Here is a 22,752-nt window from a genome sequence, read left to right on the forward strand (position 1 = left end):
TGAAGACTCCGGACTGCTGCAAACCAGACACTGGAAAGCACCACTGCAACTATGTCCTCTAGCCCAAGTTCAAGAGGGCCAATGGTGCCAGCATGGTCCCCTTGACCCTCCAGAGACAAAGTTCATCTTAGGTGTGCCCACAGTGGACTCACCAACGCGACCTGCAATCTCTTTGTGCAGGCACCCTCTACTGCGACTATCTCCGGTGATGAAAAATCGACACCTTGGAGCTCCTCTGCCCCCGGCCGCCCTGGCTCGAGGAGAAGAGGAGCAAAGGTGTTCCTAAGTCTCCGAACATTGTGAATCCTGAGCCCCCTTTTTAGTTCAGCCTGACTGGTCTACCTTCCCAGTTTAAAGCCTCTTTGCAACCGGACCGTTCCCCATTAAAGTGAATAAGACACCCAACGCCATACACACCTCTGCACCTGAACGCCCCAGAGCCTCCCGAGGTGAGCTGTTGATGTGGCCTTGGACCTTGCCCAATACTCACCTTAAGTCCAGAAGATTGGTTCTGTAAGTCACCGTGAAGTGCCCGAATGTTCCTGCCGAAATCATGTTTTATCTCCATAGGATAAAAACAGGCACCTGATGCTGAAACACACCTCTGCACCCGGACACCTGAGAGTCTCCTTTGGTAAACTGTTAGTGTGGTCTTGGACCTTGTCTGTGGAATCTTACGGCGAGTAAGAATAACCCGGGGCACTCTAGGGCACAAATAGTGCTGTGTATTAGTAAACACAAATAGTCCAAAGTAGAATTAATTCTTTACTCAATTGAATTGTATAAATTCTTCAACAATTTCCAAGTATTGCCATCATATTCAATTCATATGACAAGATCATGACAGTGTATCCGTCGTTAATTATCCATAGTCGATATATGTATCAACATCCACATTGTATTAAATCCCCAATGCATTTCGCGCAGGAACGCGCTTCTTCAGGGGGTCTGCAAGTAACATGGGGAATATAAGTAGCGATACTGATGCTCAGGAGCAAGGCAAAAAAGTGTGCGTCAAAGAAAGTTGATAAAACATGCATACGGTGATGGTTTGACTAGCCCGAAATTGTGAAGGAAGCTTCATGCGAGGTAACCGATCAAAGTCCAAAATTTGTGGATATGCGTGTCGATTAGAAACTTAATCAATATAGAGGTGCACAAGATAGTGTAAGTGCCACCGTGATGAAGAATTGGAAATCATGAATAACAAAGGAGATAAATAGAAACATACGGGATCTTAATCTAGGTCAGAAGTGTAAGCGCATGAGACTGTGGTGACAAACAAGGTCGCATAAGCAGTGCCCGAAACAAAAAGTGCCCGAAAAAAAATTAAAATCAACTTGCACGGCCAGTGCACCGAAATGAATCTTACCCGTGAAATGTGGAGAAAGGTGTACGCCGGTAGAATAGTGGTGAGGCGCAAACCAGGACCAGGACATGCCGCGAACCCGGAAGACGCCACGCATGCGCAGTGCGTCAAGATATTCCACAATGTAAACAAACATAAAAGAAAGAGGGACGAGTCGCCAAGTGTCCACAACCTGAAGTATAGAAAGGAACTACAAAATGCAAGAACAAACCCCGTGTATAAGTCTTAAAGGCTAAAATGTAGAAACGCAGCGGTGTGTACACAGGACATGACAAACAAGCGAAAGGAAAAAATAAAACATTAAAAGATATGGTGAGCTGCGGTGCCAAGAGGGTATAGGTTATGATAACCCATCCTAGTGTATATCAGAAAATGAACAATGAAGAATAACAATGCGTAATAAACATATAAGTGGTGTGAAAACGGTACCCTAGGGTTGAAAGAAAACAAGCATAATATTAAACATCATATTAAGCAAAAAGTTACTGATCACAGCTTATAGAGAGATCAAGAAACTCGAAACTCGTAACGTGGTATACATTATTAAATGCCCATGCGGCCTTCCGTATGTACGAAAACCGAGATAAAAATTAAAGTAAGACTGAATGAGCATCGGAGTAACATCTGCACGAAAAATTTGAAGTCAAACATTGCTGCACACTTCATTCAACAGTCACATAATCCCAGTCAAATCCGATTCTTGATCTTGGAAACAGTTGATAAAAAGCCCCACAAAGACAATAACAAACACCTCTTACAACGGGAGTTGTACTGGATATATCGTTTACAGGCTGTTCAGCCGAAAGGACTAAATGAAAGACTAGAATTTAGTTGTCATTTATGATCTATTGACACCAGACACTATTCTTCTTATGTGTTTCTTGATCTCTCTATAAGCTGTGATCAGTAACTTTTTGCTTAATATGATGTTTAATATTATGCTTGTTTTCTTTCAACCCTAGGGTACTGTTTTCACACCACTTATATGTTTATTACGCATTGTTATTCTTCATTGTTCATTTTCTGCTATACACTAGGATGGGTTATCATAACCTATACCCTCTTGGCACCGCAGCTCACCATATCTTTTAATGTTTTATTTTTTCCTTTTGCTTGTTTGTCATGTCCTGTATACACACCGCTGCGTTTCTACATTTTAGCCTTTAAGCCTTATACACGGGGTTTGTTCTTGCATTTTGTAGTTCCTTTCTATACTTCAGGTTGTGGACACTTGGCGACTCGTCCTTCTTTCTTTTATGTTTGTTTACATTGTGGAATATCTTGACGCACTGCGCATGCGTGGCGTCTTCCGGGTTAGCGGCATGTCCTGGTCCTGGTTTGCGCCTCACCACTATTCTACCGGCGTACACCTTTCTCCCCATTTCACGGGTAAGATTCATTTCGGTGCACTGGCCATGCAAGTTAATTTTAATTTTATTTCGGGCACTTTTTGTTTCGGGCACTGCTTATGCGACCTTGTTTGTCACCACAGTCTCACAGTCTCATGCGCTTACACTTCTGACCTAGATTAAGATCCTGTATGTTTCTATTTATCTCCTTTGTTATTCATGATTTCCAATTCTTCATCACGGTGGCACTTACACCATCTTGTGCACCTCTATATTGATTAAGTTTCTAATCGACACGCATATCCACAAATTTTGGACTTTGATCGCTTACCTCGCATGAAGCTTCCTTCACAATTTCGGGCTAGTCAAACCATCACCGTATGCATGTTTTATCAACTTTCTTTGACGCACACTTTTTTGCCTTGCTCCTGAGCATCAGTATCGCTACTTATATTCCCCATTTTACTTGCAGACCCCCTGAAGAAGCTCGCTCCTGCGCGAAATGCATTGGGGATTTAATACAATGTGGATGTTGATACATATATCGACTATGGATAATTAACGACGGATACACTGTCATGATCTTGTCATATGAAATGAATATGATGGCAATACTTTGGAAATTGTTGAAGAATTTATACAATTCAATTGAATAAAGAATTAATTCTACTTTGGACTATTTGTGTTTACTAATACACAGCACTATTTGTGCCCTAGAGTGCCCCGGGTTATTCTTACTCGCCGAAAGATTCCACAGACTATTGGTTAATAGCACCTCAGGATCCAGGAGGTGAACACCCGGTGCACGTATAAGATTCATAATTTTGGTTTTACCATTAAGAACATTTAAAACACATTCGGAGTGCAGCGGTGAAAATACCCTTTGTTGAGTCTAGGACCTTGTCCCATACTTACCATAAGTCCAGGAGATTGGTTAAGTAACTCATGTATCAACATACCCTTTTGCGATTTCCAAATAGCGATTTTTAAGGAATCGCTATTTGGGAATTGCAAAATGGCATGTATGTAGAAATCCGCTATTTTTTAGCGATTTCTTAATATTCTTTATTTGCGATTAGCAAATTGCTAATCGCAAATAAGGAATAATTTGCCATTCATTTCTATGGGCCAGGAGGCCCATAGAAATGAATGTGAAATTATTCTCAATTTGCGAATCAAAATTTGCTAATCGCAAATTAAGCAGACCCTCCAGGATTTCGCGATTTCGCGATTTGCCGCGAAATCGGCACTTTTGTAAAAATGCCGCGATTTTTACAAAAGTGCCCGCGAAATCGGCACCTTTTGTAGAAATCGCGGCATTTTTATAAAAGCCGCTATATCCTGGGGGGTCATAATCTGTAAAGACTGTGCTGGAAGTAACGGTGCGCGCGCGGCTCCTGCCTCCTCCCTGCGCAGCGCGTCTTTGAGCGGAGCGTGCGCCCTCGGGCTTCATTCAAGGTTCCGGAATTGCATTACAGCTGAGGTGTTCACGAGGATGAGGCGGCGGGGGCGAGTCTTTTGAAGGGCCAGGGACGTGGTGTAATCGAGCCCGATGACTGTCAGGCGATGGGGGAGCACGTCACGCGTCCGGGGAACTGATTTATGTAGCATGGAAAGTGTGCATCTGTGGAAGAATCATTTCGCTGTTTGTTATTTTAATACACATTTTAATAGTTTTCTTCTAACTTCCCTGCGTTACGTGATACGAGCCCCTTTCTTCATGGACATAATAGAAGACTACAAATGAGGAGTCTGCTTAGGCGGCCCCCTTTGAATGGGAGGAGATGTGACGGGGCGCTTTCAGTCAAGCAGTGAAAGTTTTAATTGTGTTTCTAGGACAGTCGTGCTGTAGTTTGTATTTGCCGTTTTATATTGTAATGTTACATAAATATTTAAAATCAGGTCAATCACCAGCGTGAGCAAAGCAAGTTCTTACGCCATGCTGTTTGTTATGGGACACTCGTCTGGTAGTCCATGTTATGTGTCTTTCTGTATGACATTTCATCATACGTGTAGAACTGTTATCTTTCCGTTGCATTGAGAGTAGAGCCACCATCACAGTTTTTCCTAAAGGTTCACTGTGATAAACCATCTGCAATTTTATGTAGGTAAATCACCAGCGCATTACAACAGTAGCAGGATAAATTGGTTTATTGTAAGTGCATTTATATAGCGCTTACTACTCCTGAGAAGGCGTCAAAGCGCCTTTCCTCGAGTAGCATGCTACCCCGGAACCCAAAGAGGATTATTCGTGAATTAGTATACTATAGGGAGATATGAAAATAATTTGAGCGGTGGACATGTGAGTTTATTATTTGGTTTGAATAAGGATAGTGGAGGAAAGGGTTTGCATGTATATAGGGCTGGCTACCCCTAATGAAGTGTCTAAGCACTTTTCGGCAGGTAGCCGCTACTCCGGAACACACACAGGATTAGTTGGGAATTACTACAGGGGAAATACGAAATTTATTTGAGCAGTGTACATGCGAGTCTTTTGGATTGAAAAGAGTTGTGGAGGGATAGAAGAGGGAAGGGTTTCTTTGGAGAATATAGCAGTAGGAGGTTTGGGACGAGTAAAGGGGAGATGGAGGGGTAAGAGTCAGAGGGAAGGCTACAGAAAGGCTTGTTTGCCAAACGCCTTACGCCTGCTTTAAGCAGGGGCAGGGTTTTGACGCAGCATGGGCCCAAAAGTGACTGAGTGAAATCATTTAGATTTCACTCAGCCACTTTTAGGAGGCGTTTCTGCGCAGGAACGCCTCCTTCTGGCGCAGGGCTTTACAACGTGACGCATCACCCAGATACGTCACGTTGTAAGTACCCCGCACCATGGCGCATCTTTTGCGCTGCCGCTGCGTCACAAAAGTGATGCAACGGTGGTGTAAAAGGGGCGCAAGGGGCTTGTAAATCTGCCCTAAAGTGTCTACATTGTAATTAAACCAAATATATATAGCTTCATGTTGTTAATTAACTCAAAAAACAAAGATATCTGTATTTGTTGTAGGAAAAATGGCCAAATAAAATGCCGCAAAATTGCCGCTAAATTTCCATATTTGTGCCGCTAAATTTCCATTTTTGTGCCGCTAAATTTGCTAATCCATGCCGCTATATCCTGGGGGGTCTGATTAAGAATCATTTCAAGGGTGCAGGGGTGTCTCAGGGACACCCTGCTGCACCCCTGAAAATGACATGTGTGCGCATATGGCGCATATACATGCCCTATGGGCATGTATGAGCGTCACATGGCACATTTACAAATTGCATAAAGTGCATTTGTAAAAGAATTCGCAAATTACCACCAACTACAAGTTAGTGGTAATTTGCGATTTCTTAGCCAAAATTCGCTAAAATGAAATGTTTCATACATAGCATTTAAGAAATCGCAATTTGCGATTTCTTAAATGCTTGTGCAATGTTAAGGAATCACAAAATTTGCGATTCCTTAACATTGCTAACTTTTTGCATGATACATCTCATTTCCCGTTTTTCTTGTCGCAAACGCTGCTATTTTGCGAATTGCAGCGTTTGCGACAAGAAAAAAGCTTGATACATCTACCCCTAAGACCGTTTTCTAGGTCCCTGCTCTGTATGTTGTTCCATCGTCAGATCCTCAACCTGTAAGGACTGCATGGGGTCGACGTGATAGTGTTTGTTGCCCTAATATTGAAGTAGATTGCCCTGTGGTCTGTCCAGGGTAATGGCAGCGTCCTGGTCACTAAGATGTCAGGATTGTTAGTAAATATGCCGTCCAACGTGTGACCAGCCGAATGTGTAGGTTCAGACACTAATTGAGTGTAACCCAGCCACGGCCTGTGTAGAGCGTGCCACCGGGCGGTGGCGTGGTGCGGGGGAGTGGCAGGGTGGGGGGTTGTAAAATGCAGGAAACTGATCATTTCAGGTAAGTACCAAAAAAAAAAAATTGTTGCGCATGCTGCATCGCCAAATGTGATGCAGCTCGGGCAACAATTTTTTTTTTCCGGTACTTACCTGAAAAGGTCTGTACCCCGCATTTTACACCCTCCCACCCTGCCCCTAGCCTGCCCCACGTCACCACCCGGTGGCACGCCCTACACGGGCCGTGGCTGGTGTAACCACATGCTGCAAGATTATCCAGAAATCTGGCAGTGTCTGAGTTGGTGTCTAACTCTAGGTGGTAGTTGAAATCATCAATACCAAAAGATCCCAGTACCCTGGACATAGGTTAGCATTCGTCTATTGGGCACCCTGATCTTGTTAGCTGGAAAAAATATACTATTTAAATCCAGACCAAACACCTACTCTACATGAAGTTGGGTGTGTTCTTTAAGTGCCTAACCGTCCAAATCAAACCATTGTTTGTAACTGCAAAAGGGAGAATCTGGGCTGCATTCAACTCGACACATCCACCGATGACTGCTCCACTGAGACAGTGCATACACTCACACTTGAAAATGAACAAACATAAAAAATGTGTGGTGAAAAAGAAGGCGCCTCACGGGCGAACACCCTCGGGGCACTTGGCAGATGTTACCAGTTTCCTACCCCTTTCTCATCATCGGTCACCATTCCTTTTCAAAATAAAAATAGGTGTCCAAAATAAAACCATGCATGTTTGTGCAAAGAGACGGGTGCAAGACAAAACACTCAAGGAATCGCTCCTTGATGTGACAACAGAAGTGATTAAAATCAACAGTCACACCAATGTTACAACTTTATTACTAGATATGGTGTGTACTGGTGAGTTAAAAAGGCTGGTAGCTTAACATTGTATACCAATACCCATAGCCAACATGTTTCACTGCCCTACACACTTATTGGTAGATTCATCAGGGCTCACCACTCGGACACTGCACCAGTGTTGGACATCCTCATAATGGAAACTGTCGAGTTGAAAAACAAAGCCACAATTAAAAACACCTAGGGACATCACTCCTAACATTCATCATATGTTTACATATTGTACATATGAAGAGAAAAAGGGCAATTTCCCTTATCCAGCCATGTCCTCTCATACCGGCTGGCAAGGGAAAAGCTCTCAGCCTTACTGTCGTTTGTCGCATCAATCTGCAAAAAATACAGACATTGTCGCCAATATTTAAAGGAAACTGCAAACGCCATTATAGGCCAAACCCTATTAAGCAGTAGCCGCGACTCGCTATTTTTTTTTAAAAGGGGGGGGGGAAACACCATGTCTCTCTTAGAAGCTGGCTTCTGCTGTCTTTATTCCGGCTCTAAGTGGATTGTTGGCCGCAAAAACTCATAATTACTCCATGTATGAGAGCCCCTTATTGATTGACCCCACACATGCTGAGCTTTTCATCCGGACATTCTTAATCTCATATTCTAGTAGGTCATAAGACCTTCTACCATTATAACACATTCGCCCAAGGTCCAACATTCAGCCGAAGCCGTCAACGCTGCCGGTAAACCAACTACGTGTCACACACAGCGCATTTCAAACAACTTTTCTGTACGTAGATTTCACTCATACTGCCCCCAACTCCTCACTGTACGTATAGTGAACCGGGACCATAAATCATCCCAGGAACGCCGGTGCTCGTATGTAGCCGGCTTTTACTGACCTTACTGAGAAACTTGAACATCGCAACTATCCCCGAAAGGTGGTTAGGAATGCCAGGAAAAGGGCACTCAATACTCCGCGTAGTGCCTTATTGGAACAAACCAGCAGAGAAAGAGAGGATTGCTTGCCAGTGGTTATGACCTTTGACCCCATGGCAACGAAGATTAGGCAATCCATAAGGAAGCACTGGAATCTCTTATCCAATAAAGATTTTTCTATGCCGCCACCGAGAATTGCCTTCAAATGGTCAAGCAATCTAAAGGACAGGCTTGTCCATACTTGTGATCGTGTCCTGCCAAAAAACGAATCCACAACTATCCCCAATGGGCACTATCCCTGTGGGATGTGCTCCGTGTGTCCACTCACCAAGAAATGCAGCAGTGTTACGTTGGCATCAGGTAAGGAGTGGTTTTTAAACCACTTCAGTAACTGCAATACCACCAATGTGATCTATAGATTACTGTGCAGCTGTGGCCTCCAATATATTAGACTTACCTCTCGAAAAATAAATGTCTGTATACAGGAACATTTAAGCACAATAAAGGCAGGCAAATTAACAACCAAATTGGTTCAGCACTGTTTTCAAGAAAAACGTGGTTTCACGTGGACCGTGCTTGAGAGAGTCAAAGGCAATCCTAACAACATTGAGGCTGTTAGGTAAGTACCGGGAAAATAAAATGTGTTGCCCGCGCATCACATTTGGCGATGCAGCATGCGCAACAAATTTTTTTTTGGTACTTACCTGAAATGATCAGTTTCCTGCATTTTACAACCCCCCACCCTGCCACTCCCCCACCCCACGTCACCGCCCGGTGGCACGCTCTGCACAGGAACGGCAAGAGCACACCGGCAGATTCTCGCCGTCCTTGCCGATACCACTTGACACCGTTCAACAACGTGCGGATCTTTTCATTTCAAGACCGCGCGGAAGGACGTGTAATTCTACACGATTACTGAAGTTTCTAACGACTTAAAACCAGTGTCATTTTCGCGCAAGCCCATAACCTATCTTGTACAAAAGTTCGAAGCGGCGTACGCCACGCTTGCATTCCGATCCCTCGCAACCGAGGCGTACTATTCAAACCAGGCAAAATTATTTCATTTTTAGTCCTGATGATGATCCGTTTTTATTAGAGCAATGTATCGAAACGTCGTCGACTTTTTTAAGTGGACATACATGTAACTATTGTTTATTATTGTGTATAGTCTACGCTGGAGAACACTACCTACACTGATTTAAAAAGTGTCCAGGTTGCTCTGTTTCTTTGCCTGTAAACTCTGACTTTTGAATTCTCTCCACCACTCTATCTTCTTCACAAGTACGGTACAGGACTGTCCCCTACTTTCAGTAAATGTCACTTTTGTATTCAATTTTATTCTTCTATCTAAATAAATCCCTGGTCCGGCTGGACAGGAGAACTATATAGTTACCACTGTGTTCTATATTACATCTGTTTACATTTTTCAATGTGCTCAGGACCTTTGTCTCTTGAAATAGCATACACCCTTGGTCCTCAGCTACCTATTGGGTCCCCCTTGTTTTTCTTATATACTCCCCCGCCCCACGTCACTGCCCGGTGGCACGCTCTACACGGGCCGTGGCTGGGTTACACTCAATTAGTGTCTGAACCTACACATTCGGCCGGTCACACATTGGACGGCATATTTACTAACAATCCCGACATCTTAGTGACCAGGACGCTGCCATTACCCTGGATAGACCACAGGGCAATCTACTTCGATATTAGGGCAACAAGCACTATCACGTCTACCCCTTGCAGTCCTTACAGGTTGAGGATCTGACAATGGAACAAGATACAGAGCAGGGACCTAGAAAACGCTCTTAGGGGTGGATGTATCAAGCTTTTTTCCTGTCGCAAACGCTGCAATTCGTAAAATATCAGCGTTTGCGACAAGAAAAACAGGAAATGAGATGTATCATGCAAAAAGTTAGCAATATTAAGGAATCGCAAATTTTGCGATTCCTTAACGCACAAGCATTTAAGAAATCGCAAATTGCGATTTCTTAAATGCTATGCATGAAAAATTTCATTTTAGCTAATTTTGGCTAAGAAATCGCAAATTACCACCAACTTGTAGTTGGTGGTAATTTGCGAATTCTTTTACAAATGCACTTTATGCAATTTGTAAAGGTGCCATGTGACGCTCATACATGCCCTTAGGGCATGTATGTGCGCCATATGCGCACACATGTCATTTTCAGGGGTGCAGCAGGGTGTCCTTGAGACACCCCTGCACGCTTGAAATTATTCTCAATTTGCAATTAGTAAATTTTGATTCGCAAATTGAGAATAATTTCACATTCATTCCTATGGGCCTCCTGGTCCATAGAAATGAATTGGAAATTATTCCTTATTTGCGATTAGCAATTTGCTAATCGCAAATAAGGAACATTAAGAAATCGCTAAAAAATAGCGAATTTCTACATACATGCCATTTTGCAATTCCCAAATAGCGATTCCTTAAAAATCGCTATTTGGAAATCATAAAAGGGTATGTTGATACATCTAGCCCTTAGTATCTGCACCCCATACCGGCGTCGGACAACGATAAAGCAGCATACTAGTTCAATAATTGGATTTGCCCAGCGGTTAACCATGTTGAGCCAGAAACTACCATCTCAGTAAAAAGAGCCTCAGCAACTGCACCATGGAACGGGCCAGACCTCAAACGTATAGAAAACCCCCGTAGGAGAAGTGAAAGAATCTGGAGGTCAGATTATAGCAAGGAGCATAAAGAGGCCTACAACTTAAACCTAGAAAAATACAAGGAGGCTATTATCGAAGCAAAACGGATCTCCTTTACAACAAAAATTGAGGCCGCCAGTAACTCCTCCTATGAGCTCTTCAAATCTATTCAACTGCTAGTCAAACCCATGCAGAACAATCAATTTAGACCAGAACTGAAGTGTGGCTCACTGGTTAGAGGAGGCAGACCTGGAAGCAGAGGTCAGCCCTGGACCAGGGTTCGATTCCCGGCTCGGCGGGGTCTTGAGTCCTAAAACGTCCACGGACTCGACAATTCTCGCTCCGGTGCCTACTCGATTCACGGGTTCACACTCTGCGACTCTGGGCAATAGCTTGCATAATCTCCAAAACGGGCCCTCGCGGTGGGATGCCTGGCTTTCACCTTGTGGATACCCTGCCGGGGTTATCTCACAGGGGAATACCAGGACGGGTTCCCTAAGCAAGCGCTTAGATACCGGGTCGGTGATTTGCGCTATATAAATACATGTACATTTACATTTTACATTCTTCCAAAGCAAGGTACACCTGATCTATAACAATCTCCTTAACACCCATGCTGTCACGGTGAGCTGTAACAATACAGCAGAGTAGAAAAAGGCTGCGCACAGCCAGTTCGTCCATTTCTGGACACTTTCCCAGGAAGAGGTCAACAATCTCATCCTATCCACAAAGTCGGGCTCCCCAAACGACCCCTGCCCCCGTTGGTAATGCATCTAGTATCTAGCAATATCAGAGCTCAGCTAACCCCCCCCTCTTAAACCAAGTCATAGAGTCTGGTATTTTCACAGCTGCCTGGAAAAAAGCCTGTATCAGGCCAATTCTAAAAAAGCCAGACCTCGACCCTACCAACACAAAAAACTACCGTCCAATTTCAGGGCTGCCAGCTGCGGCTAAGATTCTGGAAAAAGCGGTGAATAAGGAGCTAACTCAACATCTTGAAGCCAGTAACCTGCTCGATCTGACACAGCATGGTTTTAGACCATGCCACTCTACTGAGACTGCCTTGATAATGGCAACGGAGGAGATATGGAAAGTGATGGATGAGGGGGTAGAGCCGTCCTTGTTCTCCTATACCTATCAGCAGCATTTGACACCGTAAACCACACAGTGTTTGTTCAGCGGCTGAGGGACCTGGGAATCAAGAATACGGCTCTGGCCATTCTCTCCTCCTTCCTAACAGATAGGGAGCAGAACATAGTCTGGGACAACATACAGTCTGACACCTTTCATCTCCTGTGCAGAGTGCCACAAGGCTCCTCTCTGTCTTCCACACTTTTTAACATGTATGTCATCCCTCTGGCCAGAGTTGTTGGAAAGCACGGATTCTCTCTGGTCTCTTACGCTGATGACTCACAGCTCATAGTATCAGTTGCTGACCAACCAGAGATCGTGGCCAGCAGCTTCCATACCTGTTGGCAGATATTATGAGCTGGATGAGCCAAAATGTTCTTACAATCAATACTGAGAAGACCGAGGTACTGCAGTTCGGTAAAGGTCATTCACTATGGAACAAAACCTGGTGGCCAATAGAGGCAGGTGACTGTCCTTCCCCCACTACCAAAGTTAGGAACCTTGGAGTGATCTTTGATTGTCAACTCAACTTCTCATCCCAAGTTAAACGTCTAACCTCCTCCTGTTTTTTCTTACTGAAAAGCCTTCGTAAGATTTTTCCCTTCACCCCTCAGCAGTTCCAAAAAACGGTTGTAGCATGGCTTTTTCTCTCAAAACTAGACTATTGCAATGCCACAGTCATTGCAAAACGCGGCGGCTCAACTGTTGTTGAACATACCAAAAGGTAACTCTACCTCAGCAGGCATAAGGTCACTTCATTGGCTCCCTGTCCAGCAACGAGTCGAATTTAAGGCCCTCTGCACTGTACACAAGGCTCTCTATGGAGGTGGGTCAGCGGAGATCCAGAGGCTGTTCCCTTGGTACTCTCCCACTAGAACCCTTAGATCCTCTAACTCGGGCCTTGTAAGCACCCCTAAAATATGCAGAGCAAGGTGGGGAGGCCGGAGCCTGTCATACTGCGAAGCTAAGCTCTGGAACCAAATGCCATCGAACCTGTGACTCCAACCCAATCGGATGATCTTCAGGAAATCGTTGAAGACTTGGCTGTTCCCATCAACCTAAACTTCTGAGTCTACAGCACACTCTCCCTGCGCGCACACTCAGCACCAAGACACCAGGCCATTTGAGCACTTTAGAAACTACCATCCTCTCCTATCAGCCAGGATAGCTTGACTTCAGTGGCATGGAGAGCACAGTACCCACATCTGGGCATACCTGTCCCATTCCGATGATGTCATGGGATGGGTCAACGGTCACATAATATCCCTTCCTATGATGTCAGTAGGTCAAAGGTCTTGTGAAGTCACTTTCTGTGACATCATCTGGGAGTCAAATGTCATGTGATGTCACTTCGCTACCCCTGTCATTTTGGTGAATTGACGTCCATGGAAATGTTAAATTAAAAGTTCAGAGGTGCTTTTCTCCCTGAATACTTCTCTGAAACACAAATTGTCCTCTAATAGTCTCTTCTGGCAAAAGTTCACCAACTGGAAGGATATCAATGCAATCTCAAGATCCTGGCTGTAACACGCTGTAGAACGATTGACTAACAAGGACAAAGTGGAACATGTGGAAAGTTACACCCAATGATCCAAGATGGGCACCACCATTTCCAGTAACATGATAGTTCAAGAGTTCCTGTGAACTGTGGTCTTGTCCTGCACTCTCGCTTAGTGTGTTCTCCTTTGATGCAAAGTCTTTAGCCAGGCAATGCTGATACTTAACAGTCACTGCCAGGCTTTTCTTCCTCAAAATGATCGGGTTAGTGGATCTGGAATATAATATCCCATGCCTGTAGAGTTCTAACCAGGCTGTCAGTCATCCTGACATCCTATATTGGTCTTGCCGCAGCACCGACCCTGGCTAGGACATGCATGTGTATAGACTATGAAAAGCTCCAGCATTGTACACAGATAAATGAATTCAAAGCAGGAACATAGTCTCTTTGGAAGGTGGATGGATCTCTTTGGCACTAGATTTAGGCTGCTACATCAATGACAAAAATGGGAGAATACTCCATTACCACCAATTTCTGCCATTAAAGTAAATTTAGGGGGAACCCTTTATGCACAGTATTACTGCACATCTTGGAAAATCTGATGGATTACCAACAGCAAAAGCCTGCCTTTTTGCAAGTCACATGCATGTACTTTTTCCTTACTATTAGATCAGTGTAAATGTAGCACATCGAAAGATTCCCTATAAAATGCTCTAAAATCCTCCTCACTGATATTCGCGCTATTAACCAAAATAGAAATAGTTAAAATAATAACTATGACTGTTGCAGACACAGGTGGAAAATGTGTTGTAATATTATAGCAAAAACTAAAACAATCTAGAGGTAATACCAATAAGTAACATTATTACTACGTCTAGGTATTAGGATTTAGAATTGAAAAGTAAATAGAGAGACGCCGTAATTTCTATTAGGGGCATTTATATAGTGCAGACCTGGCCGGAATGGCTACACCACGCATTATATGGAGCTAGGTTATAAGGGGAAGGCACACGCGGTTGCAGATTGTGCACAAGGACATTTACCCAAAGGTGTACATTAAAAATAGCTCCATATATTTTGAGATGGGTAATGGGGGAGCAGGGGCCAGTTAACTATGTTTCTGCAGGGAGGGGAGGTTAGACCCAACTCCATTCAGTGCTTAATATGTGCCAGTGGTCAACATCAGCTCTTATGCTTTTGTGACCAGGGCTTATTTTTCATTAGGCTTTTCCCCAGAAGGTATAAAAGGGGGAAAGCAGAAAGGACAGAAATATAGGAAGTGATTGAGATAGAGAGACAGTTGGGTAGTGTGGGGTGCAGAGGAAGGAGGAGATGCAAAGATTGCTATTTCAGTGTCGGGAAAGGATTCGGCAGAAAGTGGGGTTCGCATTCCCTGGGCAGCGTACTCAAGGCTCGGTTAGCCCTTCCAGTACCACGAAGACATCCCTCTGGGAACCAGCGGTTCAGACTTTCTTCTCACACTCGCTTGCCCTGCCCTTGGTACTAGTGGGAGGGGTTTTAAAGTCCAAGTCAGCTTCCAACATTCCCGGCCAACTCGCCGCGCTGGAGTGAGGGAATCCAGTCTCGGGAGTGGTGGTTGACTGCCTCGTACCCGGAGCACAGGGATCACTTGGAAGGAGAGATCTGGAGAGGTTGAGGAGGGAGCCCTTTTCGGATTGGTCGTTCCTTCAGAAGACGGGGTGCATATGTAGAGTGTGTACAGCCACCTCCGGGGTGCAGACCGTGCCTTTGTACGCGCCCAGGAGAGCGGCGCGTGCATCTGTGGGAGCTGCATCCGCCGGGAGCAGCCCAGGGCGCGGAGAGGAGAGCGGAGCGTGAGTCGTGGGAGCCGCACACGCCGGGGAGCAGAGGCTGCTGACAGTGGGAGGAGGCGGCCGGGGAAAGCCGTCCCTTCCCCGCGCACACCCCCGCCCATGCGAGCAGCCGGGGCTCTGGCCGGCGACCACACCGAGCCCGCTGCCCGCTCCCCTCGCACAGGCTCGGCGGAGGAGCGCCGGGCGGGCGGGATGACGAGGTCACGGTGACGAGCAGCGCTGCGGGGGACAGCGGGTCGGAGCCCGCCGGCGGCCCTACTGACCGTAGCCGGCGCGGAGGGAGGCAGCGGCCGCACACCGAGGAAGGCAGCATGGAGGACGGATACTCGAGCTACAACAGTCTCTACGACACCACCTCCCTCCTCCAATTCTGCAACGGTAACCGGCTGCATGCATTTCAATCTGTGCACCGTTCTTTCTGCCTAAAATAATGGTTGACATCTTCCTCCTCCGCCATGGGAGGGGAAGGTGGGAAGGACCACTAGACCAGACGGTCTTTAAAAAAACAATAATAATTGGTTGTATGTTTTTTTTAATCAATCTGAAAAATGAATCCTCTGTTTTTATTTTGCATTATCGTGGATGCTTCCTATCATTTTAATATAAAATGGCTATTTTCCTGCTTCTGCAAAGTTGGGGGGGGAGCTTCCATTTCCAAATACACTTCAGGTCTGTAGTGCCTTTTGTTGGCTGTCTGCGGCCAGCGTGCAAAGATGCTACAATGCACAGGCTGCGAAAGTCCCACAGGCGACTTCTTCGGGTGGCATAAAGCGATTCTTCATGGTGGGCTGCGTTCACACACAGTTTTCGGCTCTGGCTTAATCCCTTCCTCCCTCACTGAAGGGCCAGCTGCTAACAAGGGCGTGTTGGGGGAAACATTGGGGTGTCCCGGCCAAGGGTCGGTGCCTGGGACCCGTGCCACCGACCGCAGGCAAAAGTTCAGGGAAGGAACGCCTGCTGAGCGAAGCCTCTGGGTAGGTCCAAGTGCGAGCTTGAGATGTCTGTGGTGCGAGACATATTTGAGGGGTTCAAGTGTTGCACGTTAAATTCCGAGTTGGGGGGGCTGTTGTTTCCAGGGAAGGACAGCTGGGGCCGGCATGCATGGGAACTCTCCCAGATTGGTAGCTGAGGTAATGAAGTGTAGTTATGCAGGAGTGGTGGAAAGCAGACACTGGCCTGTTCCACGCCTTGTGTGAAACCCCAAACCCCTGTCAATCAATTAGTTACATTTGTATTGAGGTTACATTCTTTGGAAGCCACTCGGTGTGACATCCAGCGTTAAACAAGAAACACTAGCTATTGTTTTGTTGTTTCAGGAGCTCTCTGCCTTCGAGCCTTTGGTATGATGTGCACCTTGATTGTAATCCCAGTGACATCCAGCTTGGATATGGTCCACACTTTAATTGTGGGGTTGCATTACAAAGTGCCTAAGAACATATGTAGTGCAACGTGTCAACTATTCCTATATTTGTTTGAATGTTTGGGCACGCAGCCCTGCATTTATAATGTTGAAAGAAAAACCGCATGCACCAGTAGTGGGCCCCAAATAAAATCCAGAGAGGGGCAAGTAACTTTTCCTGACAAGCAACCCCTTGGTGCACAAATGCTTTCTTTTCCAAGTTCAACCCACCCATAGTTGGACTACTGCTTTCAGGCAGGTGCATCTTGTGAAAGAAAAGGCAACATGGTATCGTTGCGCACACGCCGATGTCTGTTTCAGTAAAATAAGAATTATTGCTAACATTTTTATTGAGATTTGGTCATGTCAATTTCCGGCAGAACTGCCCAGTCATTAACTTGTGGGGAACATTTGGCAGTAATTAAATGCATTAGCGACATTAAGCAGTAATGTGAACTTGGAGAAACTGAAACTTCTTTCCAGAGAGTTCATGTTTGCCTCTTTCAAGTGTGAGCCAAGTGAAGTGTGAGTAATTCCCCCCTGTTCTTGCACTCCTGTATTTATATCATAAAAACGATATGTACCGTAATTAAAGGGTAGGTAAACAGACTGTATGAACTTTTCAACCCTGAAATGGATCGCTAGATGTCCCTGCCAGCAGGGAGGGCACCAGCGGGTCAGTGGGTCGGGGGCTGTCGGCGTCAGATGTGCTGGCTTCAAGCATCGGTGTGTTGTCACCATCTTATGAACATTTAAAGCTACAGACACAGTGCAGCAAAGTAAAGTGTTGTGTTTTCGGTCACCAGCTGTTTTTGTTCCGTTGTTACATCCATTGTCACTTTCATGCACTGTAATGCCTCAGCTGTAAGTTGTGCCCCACCCCCCACCCCCCTAATAAATGTTCTGCCCTGACGGGTGTAAAAGGGCTCTCCAGGTCTTTGTCTTGATCCTGTCTGGGGTGAAATGCTGACCTGGGAGGAGTATATGAAAGATAAGCGTCATTGCTGTTCTGGATTGTGTGATAACCTATTCGTTGGTCAGGCCCAGCCCTTAATTTGAGCCAGTAATTTCCGGTGCTCAGCAGGGGCATTAATTGTCAGCACCTGCGCTTGTGACAGCCTGCCAAAAGGTGGTGCTGTCTAGCTAATTTAGAGATGACCACAACAACAATTAATTATTAATGCTATATTCATTAAAAATGACTATTACCTGCCACCCAAGCCACCCTTATAGCTTTGGGGGCCTGGAATAGTCCGAATTGTCACACTTGTAGGAGTAGTGTGATGGTTTGTAGCTGTGTTGTTACTATCACTGGAAGCGCTGGCAGGGGCAATGTGGGAAGGAAGCTGCAGTGGCCTCCTGAGGAGAGCCCTAGCGCTTATGTTTTTTACAAATTAAGCACTGGTCAGGTCTAGGATCTCACGAGTTGAATCCACTATGTGAACCTCCACAATTCCTCTCTTATTGGCTCTGAGCATATACCAAGAGTCAGTGACCTATATACTGTGGTCTCCAAGGGTCAAGGACATTGTTTGTTACACCCACCACCTTTCTTCCTCACTCCACTCTCTAACCTGTAGCAGCTCACAGTGTCCTGGACCTTTGCATCACAGGTGGCATTCCTGCAGAAAAAATGACAAAAATACACCTTGTTGGCTCGTTTCCACATCTGTTTATTGGCTGTGGAAATGCAGCCCTTTTCCTGTAGGTATCTCCTACAGGACCACCTAGATGTAGGAGATGATGCTTAGGCCTTTTAAAAATGGGTTGATGCTATGCACTGCTAGACAGTGTAATTGCAGCATCCTTTGATATTCAGGGCATTCAAAATGACATCATTAGTGTCACTGCATGTTTGCTTTACAGGTCTCGTTATCAGTGACATCATTGAGGCCACACGTCATTACTTTTTGCTCACCTGCTGGCTGATTAAAAATTAAAAAAAAAACAGTATTGTTTCTCTGGGCCTTATTCATCAAGCTATTTACTCACCTACGTGCAACTCATGCCCAGAAAGACTACTATTTATGAAACCAACATCAAATTTCTGATTCACAGAATAGATAATTGCCTCCTTTTTGCTTTTGCTAAATGGACTTACTGATGCTTAAATTCCATCAGGGTGGCTGGATTTCAAGTGTGAGTAAATCAGCTTACGTCAGTGGGTTTTGGGGTTTTATGGGTGAGAGCACTTGCTAAATGTGGATGTTCACAATGCTGTGCAGGTAGTTTCTACCTCCTGTAAACCGTTATAAATGTACTCCTATAAAAGCAAACCCATTTTCAGGATGGGAAAGAGGAGGAACCCCGCAAAACCGGTGGAAGTGCATAGTAAGGGGTTTCTCCACAGTGAAAAATATTTCCCAATGTCGAAAAAAATGTGCAAATGCAGTCATGTATTACATCCGTGCGTGAAGTAATGTGGGCGTGCAACATTCCCAATGCAATAATGTTTTCACTTCTGAGCACTCCTGAAAATCTGTGACTAAATATTTTCATGGCCACACCTGAACATTTTAGAGAATTAAAAAAAAGTATTTATACAAATATAGGACTAACCTTTTCTAGCAAAGTCCAGATTTTCTTTTCCTGCAGCTCCTTTCTGAATACATTTCTAATGAGATGATGGGAGATATCAGTGTATTTTCTACCCTGAGGCGGAAGCCGGGGGAACTCTGCTCTTTCCTATGCCATTTTCTGTTTAACCGTTATTGACTTAATAATCACGAAGCTTTTAACACTTGTAAATATTTTAGCCAGTAATTTTTTAATTTGTACTCCCCACCTCGGCGCGAGACTTGCGTCGCTCCGAGGCGGCTTACTGACTGCTCTGCCTCAGCGCTGCCGTTACTAGGCGCTGTCAACTTCACTCGACCACCTTAGCCGCCATCTTGCTTACGGTAAGGCTGGCGGTCTAGTTGTTCCTCCCTCCCGCCCTCCTCCATCTTCATAACAAATGTATAAAAACAGTATGCCTCACCATCCGCGCAGCGGGCGCGCCGAAGGCAAGCCCGTCTGTGCCCGTCCGTGCCGGGACCGGGCCTAGGGCCAGAACCCCTGGCCAGGCTCCTCGACAGGGACTAATAACTTACTCCAAATCTGCCTTGTTGGACCTGCGCACGACCGCCAATACCCAATGTGTCCAACATAGCCCGTATAGAGTCTTGGAAACCACAGAACTCATATGTCCCCATTGTAACATTAGGCTACACATGGTTAATGGAAAGGTCGAGACGAACGCTATCACATGCGCTAATACCATTGAGTTTTCCGCAGCACTCATTAATGCTCGCTCTTTGGTAAAGCACCGGCAGGAAGTATCAGACCATATCTTGGATAATAAATTAGACTTTCTCTTTATAACAGAGACATGGACGGATGAGGCGTCCGATCCAGATATGGCAGTTGCGACCCCCCCAGCATATAAAGCCTACCGTCTAGATAGAGTACGGAAGCGCGGAGGGGGGCTAGCCATCATACCTCGCGATCACGTAAGTGTGAGAATGTCACCTATCCCTTCCACCTCTTGTGAAGCCCTCCAATTTGATCTTAAGCTTACCCCGTAGTTTCACTTCAAAGGAATGCTCCTATATCGACCCCCAGGCGCCCGCACTGGCTTCCTCGCCAATTTGGGCTCGATACTCGAAGCATTGGTGATGGAAGACTCATTCACAGTCATGGGTGATATGAATTTCCATCTGGAGAATTCCTCCGATAACGACACCTGTACCTTGATATCAGATATGGACACCTTGAATCTTCGGCAATTGGTCACTACGCCCACCCACAAGGCTGGCCATACCTTGGATGGCATCTTTTCCAATATGGAAGGCCTAAAAATAACAGACACCTTGCCCATGCCTTGGACTGATCACTATGCCATCTTAATGAGAATATCAGTCAAGGCGAATAGGACTAGAACAGACCCCGCATGTAGACCAGAAGCTTTTAAGGTCTGGTAAGATATCGATCAGACGGAGCTAATTGCTCTTCTGGACAGGACCCGGCCCTGTCTGTCCACTGACCCCAACACTGCCACACGTCAATTTCAGGAATGGCTAGGCACTGCTACAGACACCTTAGCCCCAACTAAACAGCCTTCGAGAAACAGAACAACGCCATCGGCCCGTGGTTCACAGAGGAACTGCGCAAACAGAAACAACTATGCCGCAATAGGGAAAGGCACTGGCGTAGATCCTACAGTTTAGAAAGCAAGGCTAACTATAAGGAAGCACTAAGGCTATATAAAGCCCTCATTGTCGAAACAAAGAAAAAGTTCTTTACAGAACAGATCGACAACGCCAAAAACTCCTGTAAAAAACTGTATGAGATCACTAAGCGGGAAACATTCCGGACCTAGCTCCGCCACCATCCCAAAGTTTCTGTGATGCTCTGGCCAACTTCTTTTTTTACCAAGGTAAATGATATATATCAAGCATTCTCCGTTAAAACGGTAATCCACTCACCCATGCCTGACAGCATGACTCAGGATACCGAACTGCTTCAGTTCACAGATCTCGCAGAGACACAAATTAAGAACATCATTGCTACCATTAAATCTGGATCCGCATTAGATCCCTGTCCTCTCAAGGTTATCCGTCCGGTTATGGATTGCTTGGCTCCTGACATCGCCTCAATCTGTAATGCAATATTCAGAACCGGGATATACCCGGATTCTCTGAAGAATACATTGGTTAAGCCTCTCCTGAAGAAAGCCAACCTGGACAAGGAGCAATTAAAAAACTACCGCCCCATAGCCAGTCTACCTTTTTTAGCTAAGGTAGCTGAGAAAGCCATGAATATACAACTTTCAGAGTTTGTAGAAAAGCACCAATTACTGGACAACACCCAATTCGGCTTTCGTAAATACGATGGTACGGAGACTGCCCTAATCAAAGCAACTGAGGATATCCGAGTGATCCGGGACCAGGGAGGATCAGCGATACTGGTATTGCTCGATCTATCCGCAGCTTTCGACACAGTCGACCACAAGATTTTGGTGGACTGTGTCGGAAAGATGGGCATTCGCCACCTGGCAAAGAACTTGCTTTCCTCCTTTTTGGCTGGGAGAACGCAGGTGGTCACATTGGGGCATTTTCAATCAGACAAGCTCTCACTGCCATGTGGTGTACCCCAAGGCTCATCCCTAAGTCCGACACTATTTAATATCTATGTGTCGGACCTGGCTTCTGTCATCAAGGCCCATGGGATGAGCCTCACCTCCTACGCAGATGACACGCAGCTTGTGCTGGCCATTAATGGTGATGGAGAGAGGGTAGCAGAAAACTTCCAAGGGGGCATGCAAGCAATTGGAGAGTGGATGGCTTCCAATTGCCTAAAATTACATTCCGAAAAAACGGAGATGGTCATTTTCGGACATCTCTCACCAAGTTGGTCTACTACTTGGTGGCCACCGACGTATGGGACCCCCCCAAAACCGGTCCCTACTGTCAGAAATCTTGGAGTGACTTTTGACGAGAACCTGAATTTTATGGCCCATGCAAACAAAACAGCAGCCACCGCCTACCATAAACTCAGGCTGATTAAGAAAGTTATGCCGTTCTTGCCAGTTGCAGCAGGAAAGACACTGGTAAGTTCCCTGGTGTTGTCTTCCCTCGACTATTGCAATGGCTTATTTATCAATGCCCAGGCTAGAGTGACCAATAAACTGCAGACAATCCAGAATGCTGCAGCCCGTCTCCTGTCTGGAACCCCGAAGTTTATGCCAATCTCGGAGACTATAAAAGATCTTCATTGGCTTAAGATCCGGAATAGGATTAAGTTCAAAACCCTTTGCATAGTATACAAAGCACTGCATAATCATGGCCCACACTTCCTGAAAGCCCATCTTAGGTTCCATTTATCCACAAGCTCGCTTAAATCTAACAACCTCAATCTTCTGCTGG

At 45.4% G+C, this 22,752-nt stretch overlaps 1 protein-coding gene across 12 annotated transcripts in view; it reads left to right on the forward strand.

The window, feature by feature from the left end:
• EML1 (EMAP like 1) overlaps positions 1-22,752 on the forward strand; it is an 899,863-nt gene that overhangs the window by 496,700 nt on the left and 380,411 nt on the right. For 10 of the 12 annotated variants that reach the window (XM_086937771.1, XM_086937772.1, XM_086937781.1 and 7 more), the window contains exon 1: positions 15,178-15,825. The exons of the other annotated variants lie outside the window; for them this stretch is intronic. In XM_086937771.1, the coding sequence (XP_086793897.1) occupies positions 15,759-15,825 (67 nt within the window). In that variant the 5' untranslated portion in view covers positions 15,178-15,758. Of the gene's footprint in view, positions 1-15,177; positions 15,826-22,752 lie in introns of those variants that run through there. 12 annotated transcript variants of the gene reach the window in all.

The sequence above is a fragment of the Lissotriton vulgaris genome, chromosome 9 (genome assembly GCF_964263255.1).
Source record: "Lissotriton vulgaris chromosome 9, aLisVul1.2, whole genome shotgun sequence".
NCBI classification, from domain to species: domain Eukaryota; kingdom Metazoa; phylum Chordata; class Amphibia; order Caudata; family Salamandridae; genus Lissotriton; species Lissotriton vulgaris.